The sequence below is a fragment of the Acanthopagrus latus genome, chromosome 14, assembly GCF_904848185.1.
Source record: "Acanthopagrus latus isolate v.2019 chromosome 14, fAcaLat1.1, whole genome shotgun sequence".
Classification (NCBI taxonomy): Eukaryota; Metazoa; Chordata; class Actinopteri; order Spariformes; family Sparidae; genus Acanthopagrus; species Acanthopagrus latus.
In genome coordinates, this window is record NC_051052.1 from 12,174,555 (window position 1) to 12,189,127 (window position 14,573).

General features: G+C 39.4%; 1 protein-coding gene across 6 annotated transcripts in view; it reads left to right on the forward strand.

The window, feature by feature from the left end:
* The window catches only part of LOC119032408 (putative homeodomain transcription factor 2), a 39,688-nt gene that overhangs the window by 10,737 nt on the left and 14,378 nt on the right, over window positions 1-14,573 (forward strand). For 5 of the 6 annotated variants that reach the window (XM_037121546.1, XM_037121548.1, XM_037121550.1 and 2 more), the window contains 3 exons: window positions 3,368-3,448; window positions 13,446-13,502; window positions 13,830-13,841. In XM_037121546.1, coding sequence (XP_036977441.1) covers window positions 3,404-3,448; window positions 13,446-13,502; window positions 13,830-13,841 — 114 coding nt within the window. In that variant the 5' untranslated portion in view covers window positions 3,368-3,403. The remainder of the gene's footprint in view (window positions 1-3,367; window positions 3,449-13,445; window positions 13,503-13,829; window positions 13,842-14,573) is intronic. The other variant, XM_037121549.1, reaches the window with a different exon arrangement.

Here is a 14,573-nt window from a genome sequence, read left to right on the forward strand (position 1 = left end):
TCTTCACAGCAGGAGTTGTTAGCTGTTGTTGTTCTGCAATAATTGGACACCACCAGGACATTTTTATTGTCGACTTAACAGTGTTGTTGTCTGGTCTTAAAATACCATGTTATGTAACAGAAACCCCCACAATGAAAATGTATAACAGTAGTTTGTGTGTGTCTGATCACCTGTGTAACTTCTCATGTTCATATAAAAAATGTAATTTATGGAAAATTACCAGCTAACAAAGTCGTTCTCAAAGCAGTGATGTTCTATCAAGTAAAACACCAACCTTTCTCTGGTTCAGGCTCACTAAATGTGGGGATTTACAGCCTTTTTGTATGTTTAATGTTAATAAAATTATTAATTGGATTAAACAAGCAACATGTGATCTGAAGAAGGCATCAGTTCATTCTAATATTCACCAAAATGATCAAAACATGAGGTGATTCTTTTACTTCTTTCAACAACTGGACTGCTAGCTTTAGTATTTTAGTGGAAATGTATACAGTGCTGTTCTTTGTGTAGTGAGTACAAGCTGCTTTCCATCTCTGGTATGTCTCCTTGTTCTTCTCATTGCAGAAGGGAATAGTTTGAATCTTTGTTACAGCAGCAAAATAAGTGAATGCAAGTCTAGGACAGGTGTGTTACTCTGTTCTTGTATGAATAAGATATAAACTAAGACAAACTGTATCTGTGTTTATGTTAACAGGAAGAAGGGGATACTTTTCTGCCTTTCTCGCACTCCATGTGGTGTTTGCTCTTTATATACACCTGCTCCATTATTCCTGTCTGCCACTTAAGTTTTAACATGAAGTTTACATTGTAAACTCATTAACCCATTGTAACCACTCCACCTTAGAAGGGACAAACCAGCATTGTGCACGCTGTTATGTTTAATTTATGCAAGTTGTGACACCTCTTACAATGTCTGGGAGACTGTTTTAGCCAACTTCAGTACATGTTCATTCGGTCTCTCCCCCACTAGCTGGCATCCACTCTTTATCATTGTCTTATGGTTTGTATTGACTGTTTTGAATTTAGTTTATGAATTGATAAATTGCTCGGAAAGTGGATCTTTTGTGTGGACTCCCTCTTTGTCACATTCTCTGAGCCGGTTTGTGACAAAGTATGTGATAAAGGCCACTGCATGTCAGGAATAGTGTGGCTCAGCAGTGAACGATATGGGGGAGTGATGATCGTAATCGTAGACAGCAGCGAGCAAGAGACTTTCTTCCTGTTGCTAAAAATGTCTCTTGCCTTCTGGGGCAAAAGTGCGTGCTTGCACACGCACATGTGTGCACGCAAAAAAACGCAGTCATGCAGAAATGCATATACAACCACGCCTCTGCAACTTTGTGATCAGTGTTCATGCAGCAGTTGTGGTTATGGTCAGTGGGTTCTTTGCAGTTTTGTACATCAGTCAGCTTGTGTGTGTATGTGTGTGAGTGTGTGAGTTGATACTACTAGCAGACGTCTGAGCTTGACGTAGAAACCTTTCACACTTGGCTCGGACGAGAAACATTTTCTCTCCTTCCTGCTTTTGAACTTCACACATTCTTGACACTCTGAGCTTGGACTCGCTCCAACACGGCTTTGAACATGAGTGCTTTTAAAAACGTGCACGCGCGCACAGACACGCGCTTACACTAATACTCCTGTATTTGATTGAGGTGATGACTTTATCACACGCATAACATTATAGGGTTTTGCAAAACTTCCTTGGAAGGATGACGCAGATTTTGCTGTAAATGCAATCATCAGGAATAGATTACCCTGCAGATCGGCTGCACAGACAAGCCTTCACATGCAAGGTAGGATAACTCATCTCTGCCATCTCAAATTAAAGGTTGAAACCTAGAAGAAAAAGCGTAAGAAAAGAGAGACAAAATATTAAGTTTGAGCTAAGAGCTAAGGGGAAATTGCACAGTTCGTTAGTCATAAAATGCATTTGTGCAATATTTAATCAGATTGAGTAATACTTCCTGATGAATCCAAAGTGAAAACAGAAAGCCTTCCCTGCCCCCTGAGTCAGCCTGGCCTGCAGCCGCTGCCCTCCATCACTCTCCATCCATCAGCTCCTCCATCCCTCCCACTCACACTCCTCACACAGCAGGACAACGCTGCACTTATGTAACAGAGAAATAGAAAAGAGACAGAAAGACAGAGGGGGAAGGAAGAGAGGCAGAGACAGATGGAGAGAAGAAGGAAGGAGAGCGGCTAACCGCAGAGTCTCCATCTTTTCCACTTTACAGCTTCTTATTAACCACATCTTCTTGTCTTCCTCTTAAACCCCAACCAATAGAGGTGTCTTCTTTTAATATTACAACCTACAACAGCAATCACAGTAGTTCCAACTTTCATATAAATGCTGACTATGAACACGGTTCTATTCAGACATGCATGTACAGCTGATGTGGATGAGGAAATAATAATTCCTTGGTGGTGTTCTCAGTGTCAACTATGAAGCTCAGGTTAGTTTGAAGTGGAGTCTGCTCTGGTCTGTATTTAACCACAACAGACACACTCGCATCACCTCCATCAGCAGGAGATCCTGTTTCAAAGACAACATCACTGTAATAACACACTGACTGTAACACTGCAGGATACACTCTGAACATGGTCACAGATGTATGCATTCTTTTGTGACGTGTTTTATGAAAGATTCCTCCATTTTTGGTTTGTTGCTCACAAAAATCCAGTTTATAAAGTCTGTTTGTCCTTATTAAGTTTGACATTTTGGGAAATATGCTTATTTGCTTAATCTTTGTAGAAGGTGCTGCATCACATAAACTAAATACATTCACCCCATCATGTAATGAATGCATTCATTCACTTGTTTGTGTTTGTCATTAGCATTTGTCAATCTGTGTGTGTGTGGGTTTGTGCATGCATGTGTGTTTATGATCCTGTCTTTCCATGCCAATCACTCACACACCCAAACCACTGCAAGGCATCCAGCAGCCGTTCCCAAAATTATTCCCGGAAAGTGCGCGTGGCAGTTTATGTGTGCCAAAATGTGATTCAGTGGATAAAACCAGCTCTAGCGATCATTATTCGAGTAATAACTGTCTCCAGATTGGCTTATAGAAGATTAGTGTTTTGTTTTTGTTGTAAGATGGGTGTCAAGGGAGATGAAATGACTGATCTTATAACTAGGAAGAGACTTAAATTGTGTGACTTATGTAGGAGAAGGCAGACGCCTATGCACAAATCTGCATGATTGAACAAATGCGTGTTTGTCATAGTCTTCCCCTCCCTCTCTCCTTCGTCAGCGGTCAAGACACACCTTCCTCTCAGGTATATAGCCTTCAGTCCTCCTCTCGCTCTCATCAGTCCTCAGTCACTCATACTGCTCTCTCTCTGTCTCCTGCTGTGTTTTCAGTCTAAGATGCCCTAGGCCGGGAGAAGGGAAATGTAAATGGCTTCCAAAGTAAAAGATGCTGTGGTGTGGTACCAGAAAAAGGTAAGATGCTGTACATTTCTTGAATTTTCACACTGGATTGTGTTTTATATGTCACATAATCAGAAAACGCTATTTGAAAATGTCTGTGCTGGTTGGTTTTTTGCAGCGTATTTTCTGCTAAAAAATTAAAACTTCATGAGAAATTTAAGAGGATGACAGGAGGTTGAATTATATTGCTACATTTGTTCTTAAATATTTTAACTCAGCCTAGCAACCACTCTAGGCTTTGGGAATAAAAAACAACTCTCGGCAGCATTGCTTCACATTGGAGGGTGCAGTCTACTGTTTCAGAATTTAATAAGCAAGTTTGTTCCTGCTGAAAACCTATTAAGGCTTCTGTTTGGCCTAACTGAGTCTAATTGTGTTAACACATTTTCAGCAGCATTTAACAGTTTTCGACAGCTGATGTTTTGCTTAGTTGTCATTACTGAATATGCCACTTATGTAAGTAATACGTGCTTTCATTTCTCTAGTATTCAAATCATGAACTGGCAAAAATGTGTTCAGTCCTCACCATTATGCAGCCACTCTGTCATTAAATTAAGGAGAAGGCTTTTAAGAAGATGAATGACGAAAGCTGCATACGTGATAAATAACACAACACGTTTGAAAAGAGTTTGCATAATCAAGACTGTTTTCTTTCAATTTCACCAGTTCCTGTTATTGTACACTAGCACCTTTACATTAACACAACAAAAACAGTTATTGAGATGAGGTTTTTCATTTTTGCAGTTGGACTCATCGTTCTTAATTTTAGATGTGATGATAAAGGCTCAATAGCCTGGAGATTTGGTTCAGATACCTTTTTTTGTTTTTGAAAAGTACTTAAATTTTACCCTTTAAAAAGCTGTTCAAACCCAGTTTTCTACAATTTGCTCTGAGCAGGTCCTTTTACAGGTAAACAACATAGTTGTAAGTACTCTGTTGTAAACAAACTTATACTATCACAATGCTGTTTCTAAATGACCTCAAAGATATGTGGATCATTATCCTTATTTATTACATGAGATGAATCGTTATGGATTTATTGGTGTCTCTCTGAAACAATTGTTAATTTTCCTCCTTTTAAAACAAAAAAAGTAGTTTTTTTTTGTGATGCGCAGTATTTTGGCAGCGACCTCCTCGGTGCTGTCAGCAGCAGCAGCAGCAGCAGCAGCAGCAGCAGAGTTCGGGCCATTCGGCACAGTGTGAACCGGCCCGGTGTTGTGTGTCTTCTTGTTCCATGGTCTCAGATATCAGATCCTCTGCTGGACTCTACGCTGCTCCCCCTGCAGCTCTCAGCTTACACACCCGTCTGCCTCTCGGGGCTGTCTGTCCTTCCAAACCTGTCTGTCTGTCATCATGACCTCGTCTATCTCTTCTCAGGCCAAATCTGCTCATCTCTTGTTATTTCTGTACAGCCTCTCTGTCTCCACATCTGTCTGACAGTTTTTATTTCTTTTCTTTTTTGTCTTTCATCTCTATATCGCCTGTCTGTCTGCCTCTTTCTGATCTTCTGCTTGCACCTGGCAGATGAAGACGTCAACATGAGCTTTCACTAAAGATGACTCATTTGACAAGTTTCAAACTTTAATTAAAGGACTAAGCTTTAAACACTGCTGTCTGTGTGAGACAAACAATTATTGTCAATTGAAACTCTCAGGTTTTCATTGTATTTTTATTTTGGTACAGAAATAAGCTCTAAATGAATTGCTGTTAACATGAAAAACATTTTGAAATGTAAACTGGATTTAAAAACAGGAAGTGAATGGTTTCTTTGAATAATTCACACTTAAGCTTGATGGCCGTGTGTGTGTGTGTGTGTGTGTGTGTGTGTGTGTGTGTGTGTGTGTGTGTGTGTGTGTGTGTGTGTGTGTGTGTGTGTGTGTGTGTGTGTGTGTGTGTGTGTCTCTAGCTAAGCTTGTCTGGGCAGAGGCACACCAGTGATGACAGCCGCTGAGTCATAAATGAATAAAGCCCTTTTTTAAGGAGCAGATCACACCTGTCTGAGTGTCATAAGGGCTTCTTTAACTCTGACATCTTTCTGGATACATTAATAGTTTACTTTTTTCTTCCTCTGACTTCCTAAGTAAAAGAGATAAAACACAACACAGATTGTGATTCTCAGCCACACGTCATAACAAGGCTTTCTTGTCTTTGTTGTTTGAGTCACCAGGGCAGGATGATGTTATATATTATCTCCAGTGATTCAAATATCTCCTATCGTCCAGACTGACCAGTGTCGCAGCAGATAGTCGAGCCTTGAAGGTCAAAGATGGGTTCATTGCAGCTATTATATTCTGTCTAGTCCAGCACTGGCTTTGCTAAAAATACAAGAGGCAGCAGGTGATAGTCTGTGATTTGGTGTTAAGCAAACACCTGAAATACTGCCAAGCAATCAAACACTGACCTCAGGAGAGAATTTAGGTGTGAGTATTTTTAAAGAACTGGCTCCTGACAAACGTCACAAGATGGAAAGTACCTGTCATGTTTGTAGCCCAGGTATGATGTGTTACTATAGATACTCTCCCAGGTAAAGTTGTTTATTGTTAAAGGGACATTTGATCCTTAGTTTATCTAAAAATCACCGAATTTGGACCTTTCTTTTTTATATCTGACAGTGATAATAACCATGTTTCCTTTAACATGTTTATGTGCACATCTTCAAGTATTGCTTTGACGCTCTGTGTGAGATGGTTTTTGCCTCTTCCAAGAGAGTTAATGAACTTGATGAAAGTTTGAATCTCAATTTTGAATAAGTTCTGATGTAGCAAACGTGTAACTTGCATGACTGATCATATATTTAGAGGAAGAAGATGTCAGAAAATGTAAAGTCTCCTCATTGCTTCACTATATTCTGATGTAACTTTCCTCCCATTAATTCATGAAACACACAGAAATGTCATATTTCCATCATGTTTCATCATAATTGTTTTAGATTCTTTTGCAATGCTAAAATGGTTTCACCACTGTAGGATCAGCACCACACACTGCTCATCTTGATGAATGAGCTCCTTTATAAATGCACAACAGCCAGACAAGCATTCACTGAGTTTCTCAAAATTTGGTTACAATTTGTGGCACATTTTAATGGCAGCAGAGCTCAGATCTTGTCACTTTGCTCTGGTTGTATCTAAATGTATTAGCCAGTAATGTTGATACTGTTATCATTTTTATTTACACTGAATGAGGCGGCATGAATGAAATGAGATAAGCAGATAAAACCAGAAATGCCTGTATGACTAGCATGAGAATTGAGTGAGAAACCATGTTTTTATATGTAATTTGGATGAACTGACCCTTTTAAATAAGCCACTTCGTAAATGGACATAAATGCCAGCTAACCGTTTTGTTCACTTCTCATGTGTTCTCTATTGATACATGAAACTTCAAGAACAGTGAAAAATGAATTGGACAGCACTGGTTTTGAAAGATTTTATTCTGCGTTGTCAGCCAGAAAGGTTAGAAATATGAAGGAAAAGTCCTGGTAACTAGAAGAAATGACAGGTTTCTGGTCTGGGAGAGGTCCAGACTGATCCTACCCCCCTCCTCTCTCCAGTGTCTGCATACATCAGGCTGCCGCTCACATGACACTCTATATTTCTGTCTGTCATGTGTCTGCCTGCAAAAAGACTCAGCGTATGTTTTGTGTTTGTTTTCTAATGTCTGACACGCCGTGTCTGCTATTGACTATTAGGAGCCTAATTGGCAGCCTCCTGTAGCATGTCTGTGAAATATTTGAGGTTAAACTCTTCACAGTAATAAATCAGATTATAGCTAATTTGTGTGGTGGCTTTAAGGTCTATTTTGAGACAGAAGTGACACAGTTCACATGCTCGGTATGTGGCTGAGATCCCTGGATGTTATTGACTTTGCAAGATCAGCAAGTCTCTGTGGGAAGAGTCTGTGTATATTTATAAATAATCCACTAGCTTCATGTGTTATTTATGTTTCATCTATCGATTTATACAGTTCATAGTTTGACCAGTAGTTCAGTTGTAGGACTTAAAGAAGTTGCACAGTTGGCTGCTTGGTGTGTGTTTTACCTTCAATCACCATGAGAGATCACACTCTGCAAACAACAAAAACCCAAAACCTCAGCAGCAGCTGCTACTCAATGAAAACAAAAACACTACCAAATATAAGTCACTCTTCTCTCAAAGCTTTCACTTTAATCTCACCAAAAGATGCATATACATCTTCTCTAGTTTTTTATTAAAGCTGATATTAGAGAACAGTTCATTTCAATAACCATGTAAAAGGTAAGGTAAAACTACAAATAAGCTTGTTCCTCCTCCTAAAATAAAACAATATACTGCTTTTCAGTACGGTATTTGAACTAAAAATTTGAAGACGCCATCTGGAGTTGTGATTGTCATTTTTGTTTTATGTGAATATCTTTGGGTTTTGGGCAGCTGGTCAGAATATATTTGAATATGTCACTTTGGGTCCTCAGGAAGAAGGATTATTACTATTTTCTAACACTTTATAAACTAAAATATACTAAACTAAATTGATCATCTTATGTTTTTTCTTTGCTGAATGACTGTCAATAAGTGAACCTTGACAAATATTCACCTTTAGCTGTTGTGTAAAGTTCAGCAGGCCAGCAGTAAAAAAAATCTGTCCACTCACTTAGACAGTCCTGTTTGTCTTTCTTGCTGTTGAAAGGAGTCCGTCTCAAACACACACGCGCACACACACACCTGTCAGACCTGAAAATAGACATTACGCACTCAACAGCAACACGCTTCCTTGTGTCGTGTTGTCATGGTCACATCTGAAAACACAGTAGAGGGGTTAACCTGCCACAACCAGCTGTCTGACCCTGATTAATTTTAAATTGTTCTGTCACTCATCCAGTCACTCAGTCTTTTTTAGGCATTTTGTCTCGTAGCACCTTAACTTAAACATTTGGTGATTTATCTGAAGATTCGTGCTTAGTTGAGCTCTTTTTTTTAGAACAGTTATCATTTGTGTTTTTGGGATTGGTGGATCATATTTGTATAGATTAAGTGTTAACCACTCTAAACTGAAAGTATGCCTGTGAACACGCCAGCAGTTACTGTGTGGACCACACCTAGACAGAAGCATGTAAATAGGTGATTCACACAGACAGGTGAGGCATTTTCCATCACAGCGTGGTTCTCAGTGGAGAGCACTAGAACAAAGTAGAACATGGTCGAAAAACAAGTCATAGAGAAACAATGAATTCATTTAGGGGAATATTTGGTTTATTTGGCTGTTGGCTTATTTGTACAACCTTTCCACTGTCAGACAGAAGGGAATGGCTTGACGGTGATATCCAGCACGTAGCTTCACATAATGTAGAGCTACAGAAAGCATTATTTTCTTATTTAACAAATAAGAATAAACAAGCTAAGCAATGAGAAACGCTTGAGGAAATAAAGAGGCAAAGAGAGCTGCCTTGGAAAAAGAAAGTCATGTGAGTGTGACTTGGGATCGCCAACGGCAAAGCAGGCAGGAAGTTAGCTAAAACTAAGACAACACTTACAGCTGATACACATTTAATTCTAAAGACTGACAGACTGTAGGGCTGTTAGAATGTTGTATAAATCTGTTATTTTTTCCATTAATCAATATTTTTTTAGCCTATGAGATGATTTTAATATTTTGAAAAAATACTCAAGAAACTAAACAGAGAAAATAAGCAAATTCATCCAAATTTTGTGATGCCTGAAAAAGTAATTACTTGGTATTTTTGCTTGATAGTCTGCAAAGGTCAGGATCTCAACATTAATAAATTAATGAATTGACTGATCATTTCAGCGTTTAGACTCTCTCTCAACACTGGTATTAATTTTGAGTCCTGTTTAGGTACAAGATTTGCTCTGCTTTCAGTTCTGTTTTTGGATTAAGTCACTAGAAATGCCACCATATGGTCACCAGCGTGTCACAAACTTTGTAAGTCTTTTGGTGCTTGGTGTATGGCAGGTTTTTGTTGCTTTTCCTCCAAAAACTTCCAGCGGTGACTTGAACAAACACTGGGACAGCCAGAAATTGATTAAAAACAAAACAAAAAAACAGTGCAGTTGTGAGTGCTGAAACCAAAAGAATCAGCTGAATGACACTAAAACGCTGTGTGGAGCTGCAGAACTGTGTGATGATTTGGTTTATCCCTACATCCAACATGCTCGTCCTGAATCTGACGATATGATTGTTGCAACTTTTATCCACTAATTTGAACCCCAGCTTGTCTTTTAGAATAAGAGACAGCAGATGAATGGCAATGAGTAACACAGCTGAACAATGCATGTGATGCACAGCTGAGTGTTAGTGTGTTAAACCTCATGAATGTGTGTCTACTGTATGCACATACATAAATATAAACCTGAACCCCAAATGCCTCTCAAAGCAGCATCTATTTGTGTGTCTGTGTAACACCCCCTCCACTGCAGAGGCAGTTGTTATATAACTCTGTTGCTTCGCCGAAATAATCCCCCCACTCTCTCTCTGTCTCTCTCTCTCTCTCTTTTCCTCTCCTGGATCATTCCTCCATCCGTCGTCATGGTGACCCCGGCACTGCCGCAGCGGCACACTTGGCCTCGTCATCCTCCCTTCTGGTGCACTCTCAGCACTTGATTTGGTTGTCAAATTGATGAAGTCTGTATCGTCTCTCCTTGAAATCAGAGCAGATTCATGTGCAATTTGACTTAGAATCCCAACCTCTGGGAAATGATACAGCAACATATAATTCCATATGAATTTGAGCATTAAAAGACAGGATAACGATGCCCGAATTAGTACGGAGATAAACTGTCATTTAAGTGTTTTGTTGCCTGAGAACTAATTTGTTTTGAGAGGCGGTGATTATGCATACAGATAGTGATGTAAGGGTGAGTGTATATGTGGATAAGAGGATTTCCACTAGAGTTAATCCTCCCCTGTCAGATCTCAGTTACCTCATTAATCCATGATATAACAAGGGATGTGTGTATGTGTGAATATTACTCTTCTTTCCATACCTGCTTCCTCTCTCCTTATCTCCACCCTCTCTGCTTCTTTATCTTTATTTTCTGCCGCTGAGTAGTCTGGTCATGTTTGCCCTCTGGCTGTCCTCCACATCCACTCCAACGTCCTCTCCAATCTCTGAGTGTGTGTATTTTTAATAGGTGGAGTGATGTGGAAAATTAGCTGTCAGACCAAATGTCACACAGTCGATCAGTCAGTCATACGTCACATTAAATGCTGTCTGGTGGCTGAGAAAGGGTGATTTGTTTCAAACTGGTGGAGCCCCAGGATCCACATTTATCAGTAACTCAGTGCCCAGTCATAATGTCAGATGTTAGGAGTTGCAGTTTATTTTTCTAAATCGAGGAGTAATCGATACTGCCTTACTGCAGCATAAAAATGACAAAAGAAGTAGATGGGATGCCAATTAACGAGAACATAGAAACTACAGTTACAGAAATATGACTTGTAATAACAGAGATCTTTTGGCTGGACAACTAGTGACCTCTGTAATTTCAGATAAGTGGATTTTTTTGCATTGTACTTTGGTATTTTCTTGATTGTTCTTACTACATTGCCAGTTTTACTTTTTTTTCTTTTTTTCTTTCAGCTTTTGAGATTATTATCACGTAAAATATGTAGCTGGTTTGCTAAAAAAGGGAGGGAAATAAGAGATGCTTTCTTTGGATCATTATAGTTAATCAGGGTTTTATGTTTGACCAAATCTATACATAATCCAGTAGTTGATAAAATGGCCGTGTCCCAAATTTTATTTAGATCTTCCTCTGACCAATTGGCATGGAATTGCTTAAGTTTAGTCAGAGTAGTGTAACCTGTGATGTGATCTGTTGTTGAAAGAATACTTCAGAATGAATACACGAAAGAAAAGCTAAAATTTTTCTCGGAAAATCCAATCTTGAGATCACTGGGTTGTACATGAGCGTGTAATGTAGGGCGAGCACATGGTGACGCACTGCCTGACCCACATCTCCTGCTGGTATCTGGTGGAAAACACGAGGATATCACAAGTTATTCAAGCTGGTCTGTGCCGTGTGTTAAAGCACAAACACTGATCATTTTCTTTTTATAACTATCCTGAAGACAGAACTCAAATTACTGTTACGTAGTCTTATTATCATTGTAGAGATACAGTGTTATGTAGACTAATTACAGACATTTGGAATAGAAAACATGTTGTGTATCACTTTCTATTTTTTTAACATGATATAAATGATTTGCAGCTGAAAAAACATGGCTTGAGAGAAAGAGGGGAAACATAAGAGAACTATAACTCTCTAAATGATCATCTTTGCTGTCTCTCTTCATGTTTGTCTTTGCTCGTCTTTGACCCCTCTCTTCCCATCTTTCTATTCATGTTTAATGAAGTCCTATTAAAGATGCAGAGTTTCCACTGGCGAGCTCACGGGGTTGACCCAGACTCACATGAACACCCTGATCTGCTGAGGTCAGACCATCAGCTGATCCTCTTAAAAGTCTCTGAAACAGACATGCACGCTTAATGAAAAGCAGCCAAATTGGCGACTCAAGTCTCTTGGCGTCTTTCTTTCCCCTTCGCTTTAAACAATCCAAGATCGTCTGCTATTTGTGTCTGTGTGAAGAAGAGTTGGGCTTGAGAAAGTGGCAGCTCTGCTAGTACAGTTTGACCTCGGGATGTGTTTGTTTTGTGCGTTTGGATGTGTGTTCCCAGGTCAGATGCCTGGACAGGGTACAAATCTATCTTGTTCCCACGTATCACTGTCTGTTCTTCCTTCTGTCCGTCCAACATTTCTCTGACACACATCTTTATCGCTCTACATAAGTATAAACTTCTTCACTGTCCCCATACACACTCTTTATCTTCTACACACACTCTGCAGGTCTATTGATCTTGTGACAGTGATTGGTTGTGTTGCAGTCACACCCTCCCCCTTTCCCAGCATATGTGTGTGTGTGTGACATTGATGAACACTGGCTGCAGTACAAGATCATTTTGCCAGAGTGGACTCTTGTGAACTGCACTCCAGTTGAACCTGACCTTCTCAGGTTTTTAACTCCTCTATTGGGAGGTCCTAAGTAAATAAAAGGGAAAAGAAGGCACATACTGTAGTGTCTTGTTTGCAGTCTACTCACCATGTTGGGTTTGGTGCGCAAACTCATGCTGTGCAGATAAAAACACTTTATTTTGAATTCCAGAGTGTCCCAAAGGGTTCAAAGATGCCATATATGCTGTTAATAACAAGTGCATTCTGTTTGAAAAATAATCAGTACCAAAGAAAAACAAGAAATATAAGCAATGCATTTAAGATAATCCTCAAAATGTCTAGGATATATTTCATTTTTAAGCAACAGTGATGTCATGAAAACATGGAGTCTTGTGTTAAATAATCAACAAAATGTAAACATCATATATAGCTTCTATGATGATGTTTACAAAATGTGTAATGTTGTCAAAAGGTTTGGCATGAGATGATTTTTCTGAAAGATGCTCAGGAAAAAAAAAAGATTCAGACTTTTAAAATCCTAATTTATGGTGACAACTTTATCACCACACATTTAACGATGCAGATTTATAAAGATCTCGGTAGTAAAAACTTGTTTTATGACACTGTGACGCTCCGATTGTGAAGTAAGAGCCATAAAGCTCAAGACAAAACATTAACCATCATAATGCAATTTTGCAGACTATTCATGGGGATGTTATCTGGATTTAAATGTTGATAATGATGCAGATAAGAAAATGAAGACGTTCACTTGGATTCAGCAATCAAATTATGTTTATTTGTGTGTATTTTTACGTAAAAATGAAAGAGCCTTTCAGGGGAAAATGGTCTGTCTACTGTAGTCTATGCTTAGCGTAATGGCTGTGATGAAGAGGAACTGAAGCTTTCTAGTGCGTCTAAGAAAACTTTAGTGTGGTTAATTTTTTTTCTCTTCCTTCTTCTTAAGAAGATGACGTGTTCAGGAAAACAAGGAACTTGTGCCCACACTCTGTCTGCTGTAGCTCTTTTCTCCACATTTCATTTTCATCGTTTGTTTGTTTTTTCAGATTGGCGCCTATGACCAACAGATATGGGAGAAATCAGTGGAGCAGCGAGAAATAAAGGTGTGTTGGTTCACTGTTTGTTTGCCCCAAACCCCCATGTTTCTCTTTTCTTGTTTTAACTGTGCTCTTGCATTTGAATGTCTCTTGTTATCTTCTGTTTCTTTTGTTTCCACGTCTCTTTATGTCTTCCATCTTCCTGTCTTTCTTCTTTTTATTCAGTTTTGTCAGTTCTGTCTCTCACCATGCTGCCAGTTCTTTTCCAGTGTTTTCTGTTAACTCTTTCCTCTCTGCCCTCCTGCCGGGGTGTTACCTGTCCATCTCCCCTCTCTCCATCTCCATCCCATCCCCTCTTCTCCATCCGTCTTCTTTTCCTCCTCCTCTCTTCAGTTTATTTCTCTGGTGAGTACACAGCGGGGAGGACGTCCCTCCTGTTGTCCCACAGTGCACGTCTGCTCACCCACTCTGTAGACTGCTAGACTGTGATTGGTTGGTTTGACGGCTCAGTTCAGCTGCCATGTTGATTCCCGGTGTGTTTATTAACCCCACTCTGTGTTCACACTGCTTCATGACTGGCTGCAGGAAAGAAGTTGTTTCCCAACATTTCCACAGAGACAAATGAGGGAGCTGAGCAGCTGCGGTGTGAACACACAGCTGGATTAGCATGAGTCATGTGACCAGGGTGGCACCATGCTGGGTGTGGTGGAAACATTGGTTGTCCTTAATTCCTAACAGCCAAGACTTTTTTTTTTTTTTTTTTTTTTTTAAGTTCTTCTTGTTGAAGAAAAGACAGAACTGATTCTCAAACTCAAAATATGTCAGGGTTGCAGCTGGATATCTCTCAGCAGACCGACATCGCAACAAATTCTGCATTTAGTTCACAGCAGAAATCACGAAAAACTCTGTAAGACTGACTTGCAACAACACAACAGCGTACAGTATATATTGTGCTCAAACTCTTATTACTGTATTTAAATTTATGAAAGTTACCCCTTTACCTCTTCAGTGAACATGCATCTTTTTTCTCTCTCATTTCCAAAGTGGTGTTGACTATTTCTTCATGGAAATTTAGAAACAATTGCAGCGTGTACTGTGTTGTTGGTTGGTCTAATAATTCTTGGATACAAAACGCCA